Below are 20839 nucleotides of genomic sequence, written 5' to 3' on the forward strand. Positions count from 1 at the left end.
CGGCAATTTTTCACAAATGCCCATGTATGTTGGATGTTAAAGGTTAAATCACAGTTTGCAGGTGAATCAACCTTCAGGACAGGATCCTACTGCTTGCTAGAAGTTCTGGTTTTAGCCAGATTTGAGTTGAGTTATTGTCAGGGTTCTAATTCGTTATAAGTTGCAAACAACATACCGGGTGTCCGATCAATGTGTTGTTCCCCGAACCACCTCTCAGCTTTTGTCGCTTTTTGCCAGAATTTTATAATAAAAACTTGTAAATCCAACTCCACCTTCGATCCTTTGGTAGCCAGTCATTTCACCTTTGTACACGTTTGTTAGACTGAAAAACATTTTATCCCCAGATTTTTGTATCACCCTATGAGCATTATCGTCCTCTTTAGTAAACCCCACGAATAGCGCCTTACAGCCTCGTCTCCTCCTAAGATTTCCCTCTCTAAATTTCCATTTTGCCCTTCTGATCAATGAAGTTACAGCGTTTCTATGCTTCATTAACTTTTGGCCAGAAATTAATTAAAAAATTAATTTTGGCTTAAAAAACAAATAAAAAAGCAACAGAGGCAGCTTCCGAGGTGTAGTCTCATTGTTAGTCCTATTGCTGAAAATTAAATTTCCAATTTTCTTTGGGTCAATATCCCTCCAAATTTCAAGTCGTAGAACACTAGAAATCCACCTGGTCATTAGTGGACAAGAGACCGCCTCTGATCACTATACAAACAAAATCTAGACTCGTCACTGAACGTAACATTTGCCCAATTAGCTTCTAACTAACCAGTTTAATTTACTATTTAATTGAGAACCCGGTGCAAGTCTTCAGGCTTTTAAATTGAAACTCCGTAAACGGTTCCGTGCGGTAATGTAATTTATACCTACACATATTGTGGGTTTTTGCAGCACATTTTGCCGTTTTTGAGCCGTCACAAATCCATTCCTGAACGTGTGCAATAATAAAGTATTTAAGTTGCGACGAATATACAGGTTCATAATTCTCGATGATGATTGCCCGTTTGCATTGTATATGCGACAACATTGTTTTGACTGGCGGTAATTAAACATGGACACAAAACATGATAAAAAGCCTACTAAACGTGTATTATGTATGTTTTATGGACGGTTATTAATGGAGATAAAACGTGCGTTAAAAAGAGAAAAACGCTGACAAGTGATGAGGCTAATATGATTATTGTTAAAATTTGCCGAAAATTGTTTTGAGGGCCACAGGGTGTCTGGAAAGTCCGTGGAAAGAGCGTTTTCGAGTATAATTTCATGTATGTAAGGAAAATCATTTGTTATGAAAACATCGAAGTTGCACTTGGATTCACAAGACTTTATTACACGACTCAGAGAAGAAAAAATATGACCTGATAAGTAGGTCAAAGAAAAAATTGAAACAAACTTATCGTAAATTTTAGGTGATGCGCTAAATTTTCTCTTAAGTATTTTTATAATCAGGTAATCTATTGCTCTAGATTAAAAAAAGCAACAAATTCTCATTTAAAGTCAGGAAATCTACAAAAAAACGCTCTCCTTCACCATTTCGTGAAGATTCTGAGACGCCAATCTTGATTTCCAAAAATCCTTTAATTAGTATAGAAAATGCGATATCTACAGGGGACTGCAGGCTGAACAGCCGACTTATAATCGGTGAATTTACAGTGGACAGTACGGTGAAGAATCAGTGGATATACGCACACACGTATGTCCTTATGCCAGTGAAAATCTATCAAGATCCTCCCCTTCACCATTCCATACAGGTTCTGAGATACTAGTCTTGAATTTTAAAAATCCTTTAAACAGTGTAAAAATGTGTGATCTGCAAGAGGCCTACATGCCAAACAGTCGGCCGATGATCGGTGAATATACCGTGAACGACACGATGAAGAGCCAGTGAATATGCTCACACACCTTATGCCAATTAAACAGCCGACTGAACGTCGGCCAACCAAGAGTCTGTAGTCTGCGGTGGCCCTTAGAGAACATCTTGCAAGTCTCTTAAATGTTGAATATTAATATGAAATAAGTGGTAAGTAAGTAGGGACTATCTCCAGAATTTTTCACATTTTCCAAGGAACTTTCGCGACATCTTTTAAGATTGTTTCAGTGTCGAGAAAATTCCCTTGAAAATCTCACGAGGTGTCAAAATATTGCCTAATCGAAAATTTTCAAAGAATGCCCAAATTTTCCTTTAAAAACGCTAGAACGGCTCATCATTGAAATCTCAGAGGGGTTCTTGATGGTACGTCAGCCAACCGCAAAGACCTAAAAATCTCAAAATAAAGAAGAAACACCTGTCCAAGTTTGACAAAAAAAAATCCAAAATACTCTGTGAATCCTAAGAACTCTCTTTAAAACAAATTTAATGGAACTCCCTTAAAAATCAAAAGTAAGAGGATCGGGGAGGTTTAATTTAAAAATAACGGCCAAGTGCAACTCAGAAACAGTTTTCCTAGAAAATCTGCAGAAAAACTTTTGTGAAAATGTCAGAATTAGGTCGTTTCCACGAGCTCATAAATTTATTTAAATTTGATCGCAGAAAGGCATAATCAAGAAGGTAACACGTTTCGTCGAGAAGTACACGCAACTCTGGATTACGCCGGGCGTTGATCCGATAATTCATTAATTAAAATTAATTGATCGTGAGATTGAAAAACATACAATATGTTACCAAATTGTTTGAAATTGGGCGCGTTTTTCTTGGACAAGCTTTGGACGCTGCGACGGCTGCACCAGCGGCATACCGCCGTAGCACGTGGATCCGAAAGAACAAAAAACTATATGGAATTTAATCCGATAAAATGTTTAATTCATAGATTCTTTGCCAAAACTTTGTGTATATGGGCACGTGCTCGTGTTTTTCTGAGACTCGAGTGAGTATTCTGCTGCCTTTTTCGGTTGAGACTGCCTTTTGTTGAAAAATTCTAAAGTCGCATTTGGCTTGATAGCCACCGAATGTTCATCACTTTTTGCGGAGGTCGGCCGGTAAATTAGGCAAAAATGCCAACTGCCGAGATCTGTTTGCTTTATTTACTTAAAAAGTCCTGCAACTGCAAAATTGTCGGTTCAGCCATCGCTAGATGGAGAACCATCGCCTACATCAGAACCCGCCAATATTTACTGAGAACCGCGATTAAACAGCTCCACGCTCGTATGAAAAATGAAGAAACACGTTATTGATGTTTGATACAAATAGCCAAGTTCCCTTTAAGACGGCTTTTTGTGCGCGAAATAGGGAAAATGAAGATACGGGATCGAAAAAACCTGCAGTTTTGTCTTCACGCAGTTTTTGCCCAGAACTGTCGGGCAATTATACCCGACCAGATGGTTCTACTGAAAAGGCCAGAAAACAAAGAAGGAAAGCATTTTTCTTAAACAGCTTTATTAAAATATTCTTTTCGGGTTCGTTACGGCAGAGTTTTCCTTTTTCGGAGGGCAGTCTGAAAAACTTCTGCACTTTTGTTTTCAACTGCACCAGATGCGGATGAAGTTATTCAATACCGCCGTGGTTAAATATGTGTTACATTCTTGAGGATGCCCTCCTGCTTCCCATGAACAGCGGTCTTTTTTACCATTTAAGTTATCCCCACTTGGGGACCTCCCCCCCTCCCAAGTCAACCGGTAGTCCACCAATATAATAGGTGTACGAAAAGAGACTGAGCACCGAAGTTAGCCGCAGTAAAAACATAGGTAAAGACATCCAATTGGTCCTCAATTTTGCGCATGTGCCGCTTAGTCATTGCTCTGTATATAATAAAAGTTTCATTTGCCTACGAGCAGTGATTCATTGCACAAAATGTGATTAAGGGATGGATGTTCCCAAGCAACATTTTAAAATGTCAATGTTGCTCTGTTTTAAACTGAACAAAAATGCTGCTGAAACCACCAAAATGATTAATTCGGCTTGAGGAGATAATCCTGTTGGCGCTTTAACTGTTAGAAGGTTGTTTCGTGAGAGAAATTTTTGTATTGAGGGCGATCCGCTTCCAAGTGTAGAAAACAAGTTTTGAGACGAAGAATTTGAAACTTCACTGAAGAAAAGCCCATGCCAAACCGAAAAAAATCTCCAGCATCCGACGTATTCTCCAGATTTGCCCCCTTTGGACTTCCACTTATTCAGATCAGTGCAGTCTCATCTAGCTGATCAACGATTCTCTAAAGTTGAAGATGTTCGAAAATGGCTCGATGACTATTTTGCCTCGAAATCACTAACCTTCTATCTATGATCTACCCGATAAATAGCAAAAGATGAAAGATAATAATGGAGATTATTGTGATTAGTAACATTTCCAATAAATATTTTTTTAAGGAATCTTTATGTCACCGAAAAATTCTCAGTTTCTATTTGTCCACCTATTAACAGTCCGCGCAGGGCCGGCCTTAGCAAGTCTGGCGCCCTGGGCGAAACTTTTAATCGACCCCCCCAAAGGCCGATATTCATCTTCAATCTGCATCCGAACTAATATCGAGAAATTTTAGCAATTTCGGAACGCCGCAAGAATGCTACTTACGAAAATATATAGAACGGATGCAGTGGATTATTTCTGATTTATTGCCATACACGATCAAGAATGTGCAACGACATTGTGAAGGAAATTAGCCCACATATATATTCCTGGTAACCGACAAGAAGAATATATAACACGACAAAATCGCGATCGGAATTCAAAGCGCGTTAGAGGTCCGTGGAGAACCAAATTTGGATGTCAGCATCTCAAAAACGGCCTTAGTTAAAGATGGACAAAAAGCACAAGAGAATCCGATCGACTGTCCGAGATTTTAACGGGGCGTTCTCAAAAATAATGGGCAAATTTTATTGCCGCGGTGATGGGTTTGGGCGCAGTAAAAAGTCACAGTCCACTGCAATTTTTTTAATATGAGTGCCGAAAATTTATGGGAGAAGTAAACTGCGGCCATAAATGAAATTGTTGCCATGAACATGTTCCGATGAATATGACTAAATTAGCTCATTATCGTGGCATTATAAGTTTATTGGAGTTTTATAAATGTGGCCGCTTTATTTACAAAGTGTCATTGAAGAAAAACCATAAGAAAAAGAGATAAAACTGTGTTAATCTCTAAAAATGCATCCAAAGCAGGATCGTAAATTCAGCAGGCGCTTTCGTGCTTTTTGCGCCGGTCTTTGCGGGGTTAAAGCGCCGTCGACGCCTATTTTCAATTTAAAAAATAAATACTGGGAGACGCAAAAGAAGAGTCTTCAGTGTCCACTGAGTCACCCTGATACTTCATTGGCCATTCATATCATTGTCCCATACATTTACGCGGACAATTTGATCGCGGATGGGTATTTACGCTTCTTAAGGGATTGCATCGATAACAACATTTGCCTCGAGCGCTTGAATAACCTTTGGTTCCAACAAGATGGTACTCCGCCACATAGCGCTGTGAAAGTGGCTGATTATTTGTCTGAAATATTTCCCGGTAGAGTCATTTCGAACAATGGAGACGTACGTTGGCCGGTACGTTTACCAGATCTTTCCCCATTAGATTATTATTTATGAGGAACTATAAAGCTGCGAAGGAAAATCATCATAAGTTTAAGGACCAAAATAAAAAGAAGGGACGTTTGAAGATCAGTGCAGAATTTAAAGATTAGTAGAGCGGTGTTTGGAAGTGAAGGGTGCAGCCTTCGAGCACCTCTTACCTTTTTTAGTTATTTGATTCTCGCTTTGCCATTTCCAAAGCATTCTTTACGAAAACAGGATTTTAGATATTTCGACTTTCGTTTAGTCGACTTGAGGTCGATCGTCTTTTAAAAATAAAATCACAAGCCTTTAAACACCCCTTATAACAGTGTGACGGCAAGGAAAATCAATTCAGGAATACAGCAGGGGCTGGCTCCCGATTTGTTTTTAGCGTATGCTCCGTATGTAACTTCCTGCTTCCCGATACTCCCTCCGCTTTGCCCTTCGGCGCCAAGACCGATGTCCTACGTTTTCATCAGTGAACCTCGTAAGGGCGAAGGGCGAAGCAAGGACCTCGAATACTTTTCCACGTCAAAAACACATTCAATGCACAAAACGTGAATTTTCATTTTTAATAACTAAAAAGTAAATATGCTCATTTATCTTTTGATGTCTAAGGTAATGGTTATTCAAATATCGTCATTATTGATGTTGAATTGTAAGTCTCTGAACACTTTCTCCATTTGTTTATATTTAATAAAATGGGTATTTTGTGTAATAATTTTTAAGGCGTCATTGCCACAGCTGCTTCGGACCGCTTGTCTTGCTACCAGTGCAAAAGGTACGACGATGAAGAATGCGAAGCCAGGGACCTTAAACCTTGCGGGGTAACTTACGATAGATGCGCAATTCACGTCACCAAACACGGTATTACCAAATAATATTTTACAGGGTAACAATTCGAAAACTTTTAATGAGTATATCTGAGGGACAAAGAAGTACTCAAAATAAAGGGACTGTTGCTCGAAATCTGGAAAAATTTTGTGAACGTTATTCGATTGCCATTGGCAATTTCATAGAATTTGCTCTAACTGTTGAGGTACAATTTATGACTTTCGGAAAACGACAAGTTGGGGACGCCCTGTATATCAAAATTTGCTTAAAACCATTTCTGTAATATAGAGGGAGAACCCAAATGATGCGTAAACTAGACTTATCACCTACTCACCCTCAGTCACCTCCCACTTAAAAACCTCAAATGCCAACCCCTTACTGGTAACATCTTTAGTTCAAGCCCATCAAAATGCTTTTCAGGGGCACCTTACATTTGTAAGGTAAATACTACAGGATGAACAATACATTCAGATTCCCTCTTTAAGCCAGGAAGTTTTTGAAATTGTCGCCCTGTAGGTACAAACCATTTTCAATGTGAGAACAAGAATATTTTTAGCCAAAGAAGGGCTGGTCGTAAAACGTGAATGCGGGTTGGCTCCCTGCAATTTCGATGACGAGAATATGGCCAAAGGACTCGGTATGAACTGCGACAGGTCCAAGGACTCGTATTCGTGCACTTCCTGTTGTAAAACTAATGGCTGCAACAAGAATAGCGCTGATTACAAAGTGGCTCTTAAAAGTATTTTAATTTTTGCATTAATAATTGTTTTTGTGCTGAATGTGTTTAGGGACTTTATGCCCCCTTATGTGCAATACGAAAATTTCCCTCTCAAGAAATAAAATACAGGTATATGATTATTTGCATTTTATTGCCAGTTTTTGGCCATTTTGGTTCGGAAACATATCAGTGAGAACTCAATGAAACACCACCTTATTTCACTAATACTGTATTTTTTACTTTAAATATTATTTAACATATTCCGATATAAAGTTTCCGAAATTGCACGAGATCCATAATGATACGCAGGTAGTGAAAAATGCATTTAGACTATAATAAAAACAAAAACACGTCAACTACCACAAAACTAAATACTGATGCGAACAACAGAAAAATCAACATTCAACAATGATTTCTTTTCAAATTAAACTAAAACTAAAACAATGTCATGCAATTCTGCAAAGGTGGTGGGTATTCTGCTGCTTGTGCTGAGGCCTGGATTTGCTGCGAGGACTGAACAGCCGCCATTGCCATTGAAACTGGAGTAGTGGAGGGATGGTATGGAACCTGAAAACCGACCAAGACATATAGAAATAAGAGTTTAAAGCAACACTTCACCATGCGAATAAACAACTCCGTAGCCAGCATTACCAGTATCGCATCACATAAATAACCACTTCCTTCAAAATCTAACTTACCGTAGTATTGTGATGGAACCTCGGATCTAACATCATGGCCGCAGCAACTGCAGCTGCAGTTGAAGTCGCTGTCGAATGGTTCGATCTAGCCAACATGACATGACTGCCATTATGACTTCCGCCAGCAGAAGCGGATCTCTGGGTGTGGCTAGCTGCGGCTGCAGCTGCAGTGGTTGCCAGAAGTTGATTATGGATGTTGTGGGCGTGAGTGTGGGCATGATGGAATTCTGAGGCATGTTCCGAGAAATGGTGGGGGTAGGTTGCCGCATTAATGACTGGAATCAAATGATTTGTTTCTAGGCGCTCCACTGAATAAAACTAACAAAACACTATGCTTGTTCCAACTAAACAGATTAAGCTAGTCATCGTGTTGCGATTTTCAGCCATATAGATTTGACCAAGAACAAAATCCAAATACTTGACTTATCTGTCGGAACAAACCGAACTGGTGTATAGTTAATGCACCTGTGGTTGGAGTAGTGTGGTTCTGATGATGCATTATCAGTTCTTGGATTTCAGGACCGGCGATCGATTGGCTGACATTGGTCGAATTAGAGCTGGTACTGGTCGACTGAGTGAAGTTTACGGTTGCATTACTTATGTTGCTACCGCTCGATGTCACTGCAGGAGAACTATCTTGCGCATTCTAAAAATCAGTTTACTTTAGACGCACCTAGTGGCCTGGAACAGTTGCAATTTGTTAATTGCTTCATTCTCACAATACAGAAGTTAAAATAAATTAGTCATTATTACCCCTTAATGCGAGCAAAAAAGGCGATTTTTCCAAAGAATCAAATACTTAATAAATCAAATACCTGACTTTTACTTCTAGAGGAAGATGTAGACGTTGAAGTTGAACCGTTCCTCAATGGTCTTGCTTTATATGGAACCTGTAAAACCTGCTAATTGTAACCATGTGGTTTTTGAACGATTGTAGGATATTAACATGTTTATATAATTTACCCCTAAACCATATACATTATGTAAATACCTAGGAACACCTACCTTTGCTGATGCATTCTCCCCATGATGTCTCGTAAAATGCTCCTTCAGCTTATCTCTGCGTGAACTTGCGTAATCACAGCTAGAACACTTAAATGGCTTTTCTTCTAAATGAATTCTAGAAAACTTTTAGAATCAGCACCACTTCTAGATGACACGGTTTGAAAATACCTCTCATGTCTAACAAGGTGAGATTTCTCCATAAACCCTCTGCCGCATACTGAGCAGGCATGTGGTCTTGCACCTCCAGCACTACTAGCACTGTTATGGGTTTTTGAATGAATGGCAAGCTGACTTTTCTTAGACGTTGTGTATTTACAATGCGGATAAGAGCAACGAAAAATTTCACCTAGAAATATTGACTATTAAAGAAAAATACTAGAGTATGTAATAAGTTTGTGCAATGGCATCGATAAACAAACTGAGGAACATTCTAAACTCAGCTGAGAGACCACTTTAAGTTGTTAGATCAACTCACCTGTGTGGATCCTTTTATGTGCCACTAAGTGACTTAGAAATTTCGTGTGATATCCACAAGAATCACAAGTCAAATTCTTCTCGCTGGAGTGAGTCAAAATATGAGCCTCTAGATTTTGTTTGAATCTAAAAGCTTTAAAACAGTGCTCACATTTGTGAGTTTTCTCTGGAGTGTGGATTTTCATATGAGAAATGTAGTTGTGTTTTTGACGGCACTAAAACCACATATTAGGACTCGAATTAAAATCAAAGTTCAGTTTATACCTTAAAAGAACAAAATGTGCACTGGTAAATCGATTCATCCAAATGTTGGGCTCTATGCGTTATAAGTTTTGAAATTTGCTCAGTGTTAAATTCGCCTAAAAAAAACAACATTTGTACAATTTAACTTAATTCTCGACATTGCTGAATACTAACAATAATCACATTTGAACGGAGGGCCATTGAAATGCGTTTTCATATGGTTTAAGTAGTCTCCATGATACTGACACACAAAAGAACATATTCCACATTTATAAGTGACATCTTTTGCATGGCTTAGGGCTAAGTGTTGTTCCAATAACAAACTATCGTTGATAGTGGCAAAACAAATGGGACATTTAATTCCTATTCTCTCATCACTGTCATCGTTGCTGCCTGAAAATATTCCCTATTACAACGCAATGTCCTTGTAATATTTAGATATGAACCACCACCCTACATGCTTGCTGTTTTTGTCAATATATTGATTTGAAATTTACCTCACATACAGACAAACGAAGTAATTTAATATGTTTTCTTGCCAAAATAGTAATAGATTGAATTTTTCTACTTCTTATTATTGTGCTTTAATTGCTAAACTGTGAAACAAGAGACTCTGGATATTACCAAGGATACCCAATTTGACAAATTTCTTATAACAAGATTTCCCTCAGTAACTACCACAGCAATCTGAACATTCCACTCCAGGCTCCAGTTCTATGTCAGCCCTAGACACTTAACATCCACAATGCCCTCGAGACTCATCTAGGAGATGCATCGAAAATCTCACCTTAACAACCTAGATTACGTTCAACTGAAAGTTATTGCGACAAAACCAACGGTCAGTACTCAATTGTACAGCCACTAATCTCGCCACCGCCTCGTCCTGCTTATCCCAAGCAAGATAGTTGGGTCATAGGCAAACAGTGTAAATCTATGGATACTCACCTTCAGCATCTTCTTTTTCGGCTTCACTGAGTGAAATGTGCTGTTTTTTGCAGGTTAACATCTTCAAAGCTGCCATTCTCAAATTCGGCTTCAACCCAAACAACATTAGCTTCTTCAAAATCAGTCTCTTTTGATCTCTCAGTCGCGCTTTAACTTTCACAGAACTCAACACATTTTGTGATCCATTGTTTTCAGTTTTTTCTGTTATTACTATTTTTTCTGTTCTAACTGCTTCTTGCTCTTGGTTCTTTGAATCAGTAAGAACCATCTAATACACAAATGTGAATATAAATCTCAAACTTAAATGGACAACGATTGATAATGACAATATTTACCTGCCCATACTTGGCCTGTAAAACTTCATACCGGGTTTTAAAGCTTGATAGTGTCCAACTATTTTGAGCTAGATAATCTAAAAATTTGAACAAACAAATTTCACTTTTGGAATACAATATGCTGGTGTCAAGATGTTTAAACACTTCTGCTGGTTCTAAGTTGTTAGTATAGAAGCACCTAACAAGTTTTTCAAAGTATTTTTCCCTTCTTTCTAAATCAGCCACAACCCACTTGGAAAGAACTGCTAGTGCTTTTTGAGTGGTTAGTATGAAATTCTACAATAATTATTAGTATCTGTTACAACCCACTTAATAAAACACAATTTTTACATATACTTACTTTGTTTCTAAAAAAATCCTGCAGCTCCTTGGAACTAAGCCTTCCAATCTCCTCCCCATCACAAACATTATCAATATGACTAGCTATCCAATTCTCTACAATATTCCCTAAATGCTTTAACTTAAAACGTTGAGTTAAAAAGTAAGTGAAAAGACAATTATCTAAATTTAATTTGGTTCCTAGGAATTCTATGCAATATTCTATTATTTTGGTTAATATAAAGTGGTCTGCGAGTTTAAGAAGTTCCTCTACATTGGAATGCCTTACAGTGATTTCTCCTGTATACATGAAGCTTAAAACACTATTAAATATTTCACTATCTAAGCAGTTCACAGTAAGTTGTTCTTTAACTACTTTATGATGCTTCAATATTGAATCAAAATAGGGTGAACTACAGGCTAGGACATTGCGATGGGCCTTCAGTATCTTGTTATTTACATAAAGGGTAACATCGCAAAATCTGTTTGTCCTTTTCTGTTCATAAAGTTTATGGAACATTGAGGAAGACAATTCCGAACAGTGGAATGTCATGGATCTGTTATCTTCCATAATAATCATCTGAAAATTAAGATTTTAAGAAATAATTTTGGGGCTTAGGGGTCGTCTTCAAGGGAGGAATTAAAAATTAGAAGGTGGGAGTGATTGAACTTACCCTTGTGTTTGTTTTAAGTCACTTCTACTAACCAAAATATTCCCGCTCTGAAGTGACGGGCGTGAAACTCAGGATGCAGTTGTGTATTATAAAAAAACATGTTTAATTATGAAAAATTTTAATTCATTTTTGTACCAAAATTTAATTTTTAAAGTAGTTTCAATAAATAATAAATAAACAATTTCCCAAAGACGTCAGTGTCACTACAAGTGACAAGGACAACTGAAACTCGGAATGTCAATCTCCACTGAAGAACTTTCAAGGAGATAAATGTATTCTAAGCAATTTCTCGAACAGATCAGAACAACTGGGCTTTCTTGGTGTATTTTATTGACGACTTAAAGTAGAGGTTGCTAAACCTAATTTTCAACTACAAATTGTGTATATAGGGCAGAAACAATAAGTTTTGTGCTTCACCACTACAAAAGATACGGATGTGGCCTGGTAAACCTGTTTGTTGTGTATTTTGACTACATGACATTTTTCATAAAAACGTTGACACTTCTATGAATTAAAATGGAATCTAAACTCACTCGACATTGGCAAATCGATAGTCCCTATTTTCCATAAATTTCATGTTATATATATGACAGATGTCCACGTCAAATTTGATCCGCCTTATTCTTTGTTTACATCTGTTTGTCATTTATTAATTTGAAAACGGTTATTACTTTATTAATTTAATTTTAAGCAGTTGTTATAAATTATTATATGAAACGCCAATTTTAATTTACTAGAAATAAAATCGTTCTTCATAATGCCTAGATGGTGTAGCTTAGCAATATTCCTTTTAAGTTTTCTTGTGAACTACTGTAAGTATTATCAACCTGCATTCATTATGTTTTAATAACAAAACATTGATATTGCATTATTTAATATATAGGCATGTTCTGAGACTATTTTACATAACGCACAAGAATTAAACTTTCGTAATAGGTACTTATTAAAAATTTACCTCTTCATTTAACACAATGTCCATTAAACTATTCAATCAAATAGACATCAAGTGAAGTACACTTTCACATTCAATTTTTATTTCCTAAGGTGTGTTTGATATCTTTGGGCATGAGTACATTTTTACTTTAAACCAATAATAATTCTAAGTTTGCTTTCCAACAAGGTACCTCTTTAGAATGCTATGTCTGCGATAACCAAGAAGATAATAAAGGAAAATGTGTCACTACTATTCTGACCTGTGATCCAGGAGAAGATGTCTGCTTGTCTGAGATTAAATGGGGGTCCACACCTTATTGGCAACAAGGTGAAAATCATTGGCTGAGTCAAAATTGAGTAGCTAGATAGTTTAGTTAGTTATTGATTTGTGGTTAAGAAAAGTTATGTTTTGTTGATACACCCAATATTTCTTTAATTTTAAATTGAGGTGGAGTAACTGGCTCACTACAATTATTTTATCTGTTCATTAGGTGCTTTCAAGCAATACTACATTTCAAAGAGATGTGCAAGCAAAGACAAATGTGAAAAATATAGGAGTAGCAATATGGCTAGTTGCACACACATTTGGTATGAGGATTGGAAATGTTCAGAATGTTGCAAAGGAGACAGATGTAATTATTATATCATTGTAAGTAACTTTTATAGGCCAAAAGGCTGTGAGAGATTAAATGATTTGTTTATTTCAGTCCATAGGATCCTTCCTCCATAAGTCTTCAGTTAGTGTATTGGCAGGATGTTTAATTGTTTATAAATTTCTAATATAAACAGATATATAGGTATTGAGGGCCTGCAGCAAGTGTTCATGTGTTACATATTCCATCCAGTTGAGACTAGATTAAATATATTTGCTTTATTTTTATTGTGACATTAATCTAAGATTTTTACCACTCTTTATAGTTTTTAAGTATTTTTATACATTTAAATTGCATAGGTCTGAGTAATTTTGAAAGTTTGTTAAAATAACTGTTTTTACATAAAATTACAACAAATTTATATCACAATAATATAATAAGAATTAAAAACATGAATATTTTTTCATTGCACCACAACCATTTTAAAAATTACTACAGTTTGAAATTATAATTAGCAGCAAAACTAATTAATCACATATAATAAATAAAAATAAGGAATAAAATATAGTAAATGTTAGTTCTTAAGATGTAACATAGGCTAGTTAGGGGTTCTTCCGGTAATATCGTCGCATAAGGCAGCTAAAGCTTGACATTCCTCATTTTTTTGTTTAAGCCCAAGTTCCAGAGATAAGGCTTTAATTTCCAAACGTTTTACTTGTGCCTGTAGTTTTGCCACTTCTTGTTTATATTTGTCTTTTTCATATTTAACTTGCTCTTGTGCTCTAAAGAGATTTTGTAGATTATTAATTTTTATTACGAAATATTGTAATTTACCTACCTTCTGATTTGCTCCATAGATTGTTCCTTCATTGCTGCACATTTATTTTCCAGTGCTATAACTTGTTCCTCGGCCATTTCTATATTTTCTAACAATACCTCTTCGTTTCGACGATATGCGGATATAACCATTTTGGCTTTTTCATATTTTCTGTCGAAAAAATTTAATTTAAACTTCCTAAAGTAGAACTTCCAGAAAGTTCTTACTCAAAAACATCGGAGAAAGCCATTTCAGTGTTAGTAAAATGTCTCATATTTTTTTCCGACTCCTGTTTAAGTTTGTTCAATTCACCAGCTTGCAAAGCGATTTGCTGCTCATATTCAACAAGCAATTTTCTGGAAGTTTAAAATGAAAACCAGCAGTACTCAACAAAAGTTGTTAATTACCTGTATTTCGGTATATCATCAGGTACATTGGCTTCAAATGAAGATGAGAATAGATTTTTATCTGTTTTAGGGTTTTTAAGAGATTCTAATTCCTGTTGCAAAGAAATTACTTTCTTTTTCAGTTCCTGATTTTTGTCAATTTCAGGATTATTTAGTTCTGAAACGGTTTGGCTGTTTTGTTTATTACGGAAAGTAGGGCGAACTTCAACTTTGTTTTTCGACGGTTTCTTGGTGCCCGTGCTTGAGGGTTTTGTCGATTTATTTATTGTTTTTGTCACCTCCTCCTTTGCAAGATTTTCATGTTTCACCGTGCTAGTTGAAGCCTCAGGAAAAATAGAAATATTTGATTTAGAACTTGTGCTATTTTTATTAAAAAACCTGCAATTATCAGAATCACTTCTGGCCTGTTCACCTTCAGGTTTAATTTTGTCTAATTCGAGGTTTAATTCGGACATTTTCTTTTCATCCAAAGTGTCATTTGTAGTCTTTATCTCACCTTGACTAATGTGAATCACTGTTTCAAGACTACTATCAACGCTTTTCTTATCCAATTCACAGTTATTCTTTAAAGGTTGTGTGTCATTTTCTATTCTCATGTCTATATCAAATAATACCTCTGTTTGATCTTTGTCTTGTTCAAAGTTCTTTTCAGCTTCTTCAAATCCGTTAGATTCTTGTCCGAACATCATGTCATTGGTCCTTACTAGTCTACTATCCATAGTTGCTTCAACTTCATTGGGTATATGTTTTTGCTTTATGAGAGTCTCAGATATTAAGTTAGTGAGATTATCCTTTGATGTAGCGATGTTCTGCTTTGGTGTAAATTTATCTAAGTCAGTCGAATTGTTGGGGTCTTCAAGGTTTCTTGCGGAATTATTCAGCGATTCTTCCACTAATTGTTCTAAAATGTCCTCTATTTGTCGGTTATTTGGTTTAGATTTCTCTGTAAATTGTTTTTCTAGCTGTTCAAATTCCCGAGTGTCTTGCCTCATATAACTTACATCATTACTTTTACCCAGTTCTTCATCTAAGATTTTATCAAGGTCTTCCAGTAATAGCTCCTCATTTTCTTCGATTATATATGAACCTGCCACCCCTTGGTCTGTTATCTTCCGCATCTCTACTTCCTCTTTTTGGAATTGTTTCTCAATTTTCTCAAATTCTTTGGTGTCTTGTCTTTCTAGATGTCCTTTGTTGCTGTCTATATCAGCGTAAGTTCCGGCAGAATTGAGTTTTGATACCTTCACAATGTCTTCCATGCAGATGTAATTTCGTGCTTCTTCACGGTCTTTGATCTTGATCGCATCTTGCTTATTATGTCCCTCAACATCACCTTCATGCGTTTTAAACTGTTCAGTGGCAGTGTTTGGCTCTGTATTGATTATAGTACATTCTACCGCTCTCCCTTCTTCTTTAGCTTCCAATGTTGCTTCTATAAGAATTTGATTTCCATTAATTTCATCTTTGCTTGAATCTTCTCCTTTGTCGATTATTTTCTCATGTTCCAACTGTGCCGAAGCCTCTAATAAGTCTTGACCTTCCACTGTAATTACCAGAGTTTTAAATTCTAATCCTTCATTTTGCTGCATAGCATCTTGCTGAATTAATATTTCCTCAATTTTTTCTGCGGTTACTTCAGCCCGTACAGGTTTGTCCTGCGACCCACTGGTTATTGGTGGATTATCGTTAAGCTTGAGGTGATGTTTAAAAGGCGTCTCATCTAAGATCTGATGTGCATTAGAATGAATTTCGCTTGAAGACATAGGCTGTTCATTATTTTTAACATCATTATCGCACTCCTTGAGAGTTACTGAGTCTTGAATCAACGGACTGGACAATTCCTCCAAACTATCAGCCATAATGTTTGGATCTGTGGGATTAGACCGAGGAATTTTTAATTTGTGAACATCGTCTGCCTCATTAATTCCGTTAATGAGAATTAGGTTTTTCTTGCCATTATGAGTCTCCATGGGCAATAATATTTTTTCCGCTTGTGCATGATCAGACTTTGCGGCGTCCAGTATTGGAGTATCTACAACACAGAATATGGGATACAATATAGTAACAGTTACTTATCTAACGGGTGCGATAATTGATACTTTACCACATGCTGATTGCGCTCAAATGCACTCCTAATAAAGTGCTACTTTCAGCTCGCAAGTGCGTGGGGTAAAGTCAGTTTACCGCACGCTGATGGGAAAAATTATGTCGTGGCCACCGTAGAATTTACCTTTATTATTTAAAGCAGGACCCATCTCTGAAGCATCTTCAAACGCTTCTTCGTCTTCGCTTTTACCGCCTCTGAAAGGTAATGAAGTAAAATGATTTTAGAAGTGTTTAATGTTTTCAGTTTTTACCGCTCTGCAGGAGGGGACTCTACAGGGGTTGGAGGGATGATTTCTACTTTAGGTGAGGGCTCCTCAGTATGGCTTGGATTCGGTTGGGTGGTTTCATTCTGAAAATAAGTCTGATGAAAGAGGTGTCGGAGTGAAGTGCAAATTTGTGTCGTGTTAGGGGGTGAGGAGTTTATTGTTTTACCTTGTTGATATATTTTTTAAAAACGTTGGTAACGAAATTCATGCTCAATCAAATCAAACTCCCTGCACGGGCCAGTAAGGTAAAATAACGTAAAGCAACCAGCTAAAAATATTTTAGTTATCAAACATCGACACCACAGAAGATCGCGTCACCGATTAATCAAGAATCTAACTTTTGCACTGTAATCATCAGAAGTACGCGCAATTTTCACAAGGAGATTTTTGAGACAACGCATCCACGTGCGACGTAAAAACCATCCCGGCCTTAACTGAAATTTCAAATTCAATAAGGAAAAAATATAATTTGAAAATGATCCGCGGGCTATTTATAGCGATATTGTTGATGTCCCGCATAAAATATGTGATGGGAGCAGCACTAGCGTTCCCATTAAATTCAAATAGGTTTTAAGTTCATTTGCGGTGACATGACTTAAATAGTTTTCATCTCTAATCGAATTTTTGGTCATATAATTCCAGAGATGAGCGTATCGATTATCAAACTAATGTATTCCAAAGGAAAATATTTATTTCTCTAAGGCTAAGCACTGCGCATTGACCTTTTAAATGTAAGCAGTTGAACTTGATTATGAGTAGTTTATATGCTTAATTCAATTAATGAGGTTTATTACTATTGCTGCTATTTGATAAAACGATTTGAGGTTTTGGGATAATAATATCAATCTTGGCTACTAATCTGAAATAACCCTCAAAACCTGGGTTCGCATGTCCAGATAAATTTGATGTTGCGTGTGTTCCTTTGCTGTTGCCACAGTGCTGCGCAGCCAGCCGCTAGCATTTTGTTCTTTACGGGCTTTATGTTCGGAACAAGGACGGAACGAAAACAATATGCGTTGATAGTTATTTACTTACGCTGTGATATTTGACGTTTAATTTTCAAATTCATTTTTGTTTTTTAATTTAAATAATAATTTGACAACAAATAAACAAATTAATATTATTTTGTATTGTTTTCCTCATTATTAAAAGAGTTTGTGATCAATAAAAAAAACAAAGTTTTCGCAAAATTGAAACTTTCTTTATATTTTTGCTGCAAACTGTCGTTTACGCACTTACAAGGAAAAAGTACATTATTATTTAAATATTTAAAAGGGACTTTCCCTTATTTTTTCCTTTATGGAAGGTGTTCTCTGGAAGTGGACTAATTATTGGAATGGTAAGTATTTAGTGAATGTTACTCTGACACAAAATATTACTTTTCTTCCTTAAAACCTTTCCTTTCTCATTTCCGAATGGCTATCGAATTGACAGTCATAGAACTTGGTCATATTGTGGCTTTACTTCTTAAAAAAAAGGTTATTGCTACTGTTTTCTGTTAAATATTGGAAAGGATTAACACAAACACAAAAAAGAAAAGTGAATCATATACTTTCATTTGCTACCTCTAAATATTATACTAAAGCCCAACCAAAAAAAGGTTGTAATTGTATTTCTATATACCTGTTGTACAATTAGTCTTAACACTGTTCTTATTGTTGCCCAAGTTAGCATTGTCATCTTTGTATTATATAGTACCTACCAAGTGTATCCATATCCAAAAATTATTCAGTGATTTACTGGATGTGAAATACATATTTCTCCATATTTAGGTTGGCAAACCAGATGGTTTATACTGGAGAATGGAGTGCTAAGTTATTATAAGTCTCAAGAAGAGGTTGGGCAAGGATGCAAAGGATCCATGAAGGTTCAAGCCTGCGAAATTAATGGTTTGCTTGTGAAAATTGTTTTTTTTTTGTAATTGTCTGTTGATGATTTTAGTAAGCCCGATTGATCACACACGGATGGATTTAGTAATACCAGGCGAACAACATATGTATTTAAAAGCTGCCACGCCTCAGGAAAGGCAACAGTGGTTAGTCGCCTTAGGTACAGCCAAGGCTTGTGTTTCTAACAGGAAACGTAAAGAAAACAGTGAGTCAATTGAGACAGAAACTAGTATGTTTTTATTTTATTTTATTTTTCTTTAAATAAACTGCTTGCAAAAAAGTCAAAAAGGCATATTATCAATCATAATCATCTGTTTTGTTTATGAAAATCGGCCAAAAAAGATAAGGCCTCTAAAATAACTAAAAAACATGCCGTTTCGACTATTTTTACAAACAGTTTACTTCTTCAATTTAGTCATATGCATAAATTATAGCATTTTTAGCAAAAAACCCAGATACTCTCAAAACCAAAAAATCCGAATTAAAACTGTACTGTGATCTATTAATGCAGCAAGTCCATGTTATTAAAAAATCCGCACAATCGACAGACGGCCCCCAAATTGAGGTGCATAATTACATTTTTGTGACCTTTTTTCAATACTAATACAATTATTATCTCAGGAAATGGACGAAGCTACGAGGCTTTTAGGAGCTACTTGTGACACTTTTATAAAAACGTTAGATGAGTGCATGAAACTGTCTGCGGTAGGAGCGTACGAGCTGCCAATAAGTAGTGAGGTAATTTTGCCTGCGACTACAAAGAAGGTAATGGTCAATTTTAATATATGTTTCTTAGGAATTATTGTAGCTTCTTTGTAGGCTTTGAATAGGTCAAACTCAGGAAGGACTTGAAATGGTTTAAATTGTGGATAATTGTGTATATTTTCCCGACGTATTTAATTACGTAAATTTTAAGATGTCTTATTCATCTACCACCTGTTTACTTAAGTGCGAGTATGTGTTGCGATGTTGTGTACAGCGTCTAATGAGAAAATTAATACTCCATAATGTATTGGTCTAGCCAAGTTGATTATTATTACTATAGTTATATAGTTTTTTAGTCGTTTTGACAATATTTTCGGAATCAGCAGCTAAAATGCGCTGCTGAGAATTATACAAACTACAACATATCATTATGGAGATATTTCAGGGGCGATAGAACTTTGCAAAATAATTAAAAAATTCTAATAGATCCATGATTAAAAACACGCCATTTTCAACATATAGAGTGGCAGTTTCAAATTTTTCCTTTTACTCACGTATGCCTTAAATTTTTGAAATTTTGAACACTTATTTTCTTTAAGACCCTCTATGACGAAATGCCAAAATCGTCAGTAGCTATACACAGGGTGTTGTGTTTTTTGGGTAATGTAGTATTTTGTCTTTTGTACCTTATTTTTGGAACACCCTGTATGAATTCTGATATCAAATTTAAATCCCTTTTTCAATTCTTTAGCGTTTTGGTTTCTTGCAATATTTTTGTATCTTTCACGTTTTTCGTAGAATTTACAAAAATATCTATCTATATAACTTAAGAATGTTAAGGAAGGAAGGGCAAAAACATCCGACTTAGTTATTAACTATCTGAAGCAATTTGTAATATTTTAATAGGGCACCATCACTTCCTGAAATATCTTCATGATGATACGTTACACCCTATATACTACAATCGAATATAAAAGTATTTATTTAAAATTTGTTAATATATTTTTTATTTTATAATTAATAATGAATATAAAAGTAATTGTTATATGAACTAAAAATAATAATACTTGAAATAGCATTTGGTTTAACTTTGAGTTATTGGTATTGTTCCGTCCATTTACGTTAAAACTCGATAATAAGACTTTCCAAAATTGAAATCAATACAGAGTAATTCAAACTGTTTAGTTTTTTAGTGCATATAATACAATTGTAACAAATTATACGTGTAAGACAAGCCAAAAAGTATGTATTTGCAATTATTTGATAATTGTGGTAACCCGAAATAAACATTTGAATACAAATTACAATTCGTATAATTTTACAGAGAGAATAAAGATGCAAACAGAGCTTCGTTATAGCAACCGCAATATTGATTATTTTTCTGTTTAGTGTGTGGGAC

The 20839-nt window shown here is 35.9% G+C and overlaps 5 protein-coding genes across 7 annotated transcripts; 3 read left to right on the top strand and 2 right to left on the bottom strand.

Moving 5' to 3' along the window:
* The first annotated feature begins 5823 nt into the window (after positions 1-5823).
* On the top strand, positions 5824-7167 carry LOC136418780 (uncharacterized). Its single transcript, XM_066404977.1, has 3 exons — positions 5824-6138; positions 6210-6347; positions 6871-7167. The coding sequence occupies exons 1-3, from the start codon at positions 6072-6074 to the stop codon at positions 7152-7154; spliced, it is 489 nt and encodes a 162-aa protein (XP_066261074.1). The 5' UTR covers positions 5824-6071; the 3' UTR covers positions 7155-7167.
* Positions 7168-7247: 80 nt separating this feature from the next.
* LOC136418769 (uncharacterized) lies at positions 7248-11930 on the bottom strand. Of its 2 annotated transcripts, none has more exons than XM_066404962.1 (13): positions 11725-11930; positions 11073-11630; positions 10733-11008; positions 10398-10665; positions 9627-9845; positions 9474-9568; positions 9211-9424; positions 8904-9081; positions 8736-8850; positions 8546-8620; positions 8196-8376; positions 7731-8005; positions 7248-7599 (listed from the first exon to the last, which is right to left on the bottom strand). In XM_066404962.1, exons 2-13 carry the CDS (start codon positions 11628-11630, stop codon positions 7468-7470), a joined length of 2586 nt encoding a protein of 861 aa, XP_066261059.1. In that variant the 5' UTR covers positions 11725-11930; the 3' UTR covers positions 7248-7467. The 2 variants fall into 2 exon arrangements, with proteins under 2 accessions (XP_066261059.1, XP_066261058.1); XM_066404961.1 differs by having other exon boundaries at positions 8546-8629.
* A 458-nt stretch (positions 11931-12388) lies between these two features.
* cold (coiled) lies at positions 12389-13592 on the top strand. Its single transcript, XM_066404978.1, has 4 exons — positions 12389-12536; positions 12845-12985; positions 13149-13306; positions 13365-13592. Exons 1-4 carry the CDS (start codon positions 12482-12484, stop codon positions 13440-13442), a joined length of 432 nt encoding a protein of 143 aa, XP_066261075.1. The 5' UTR covers positions 12389-12481; the 3' UTR covers positions 13443-13592.
* A 55-nt stretch (positions 13593-13647) lies between these two features.
* LOC136418768 (putative leucine-rich repeat-containing protein DDB_G0290503) lies at positions 13648-17654 on the bottom strand. The gene is made up of 7 exons (XM_066404960.1): positions 17013-17654; positions 16832-16929; positions 16705-16775; positions 14475-16506; positions 14295-14423; positions 14089-14238; positions 13648-14032 (listed from the first exon to the last, which is right to left on the bottom strand). Exons 1-7 carry the CDS (start codon positions 17052-17054, stop codon positions 13849-13851), a joined length of 2706 nt encoding a protein of 901 aa, XP_066261057.1. The 5' UTR covers positions 17055-17654; the 3' UTR covers positions 13648-13848.
* Positions 17655-17872: 218 nt separating this feature from the next.
* LOC136418799 (pleckstrin homology domain-containing family A member 3-like) lies at positions 17873-20741 on the top strand. 2 transcript variants are annotated; one of them, XM_066405011.1, is made up of 6 exons: positions 17873-18185; positions 18619-18735; positions 18788-18964; positions 19179-19300; positions 19357-19500; positions 19555-20741. In XM_066405011.1, exons 1-6 carry the CDS (start codon positions 18146-18148, stop codon positions 19585-19587), a joined length of 633 nt encoding a protein of 210 aa, XP_066261108.1. In that variant the 5' UTR covers positions 17873-18145; the 3' UTR covers positions 19588-20741. The 2 variants fall into 2 exon arrangements, with proteins under 2 accessions (XP_066261108.1, XP_066261109.1); XM_066405012.1 differs by having other exon boundaries at positions 18788-18940.
* Positions 20742-20839: the final 98 nt, after the last annotated feature.

The sequence above is a fragment of the Euwallacea similis genome, chromosome 37, assembly GCF_039881205.1.
Source record: "Euwallacea similis isolate ESF13 chromosome 37, ESF131.1, whole genome shotgun sequence".
Taxonomy (NCBI): domain Eukaryota; kingdom Metazoa; phylum Arthropoda; class Insecta; order Coleoptera; family Curculionidae; genus Euwallacea; species Euwallacea similis.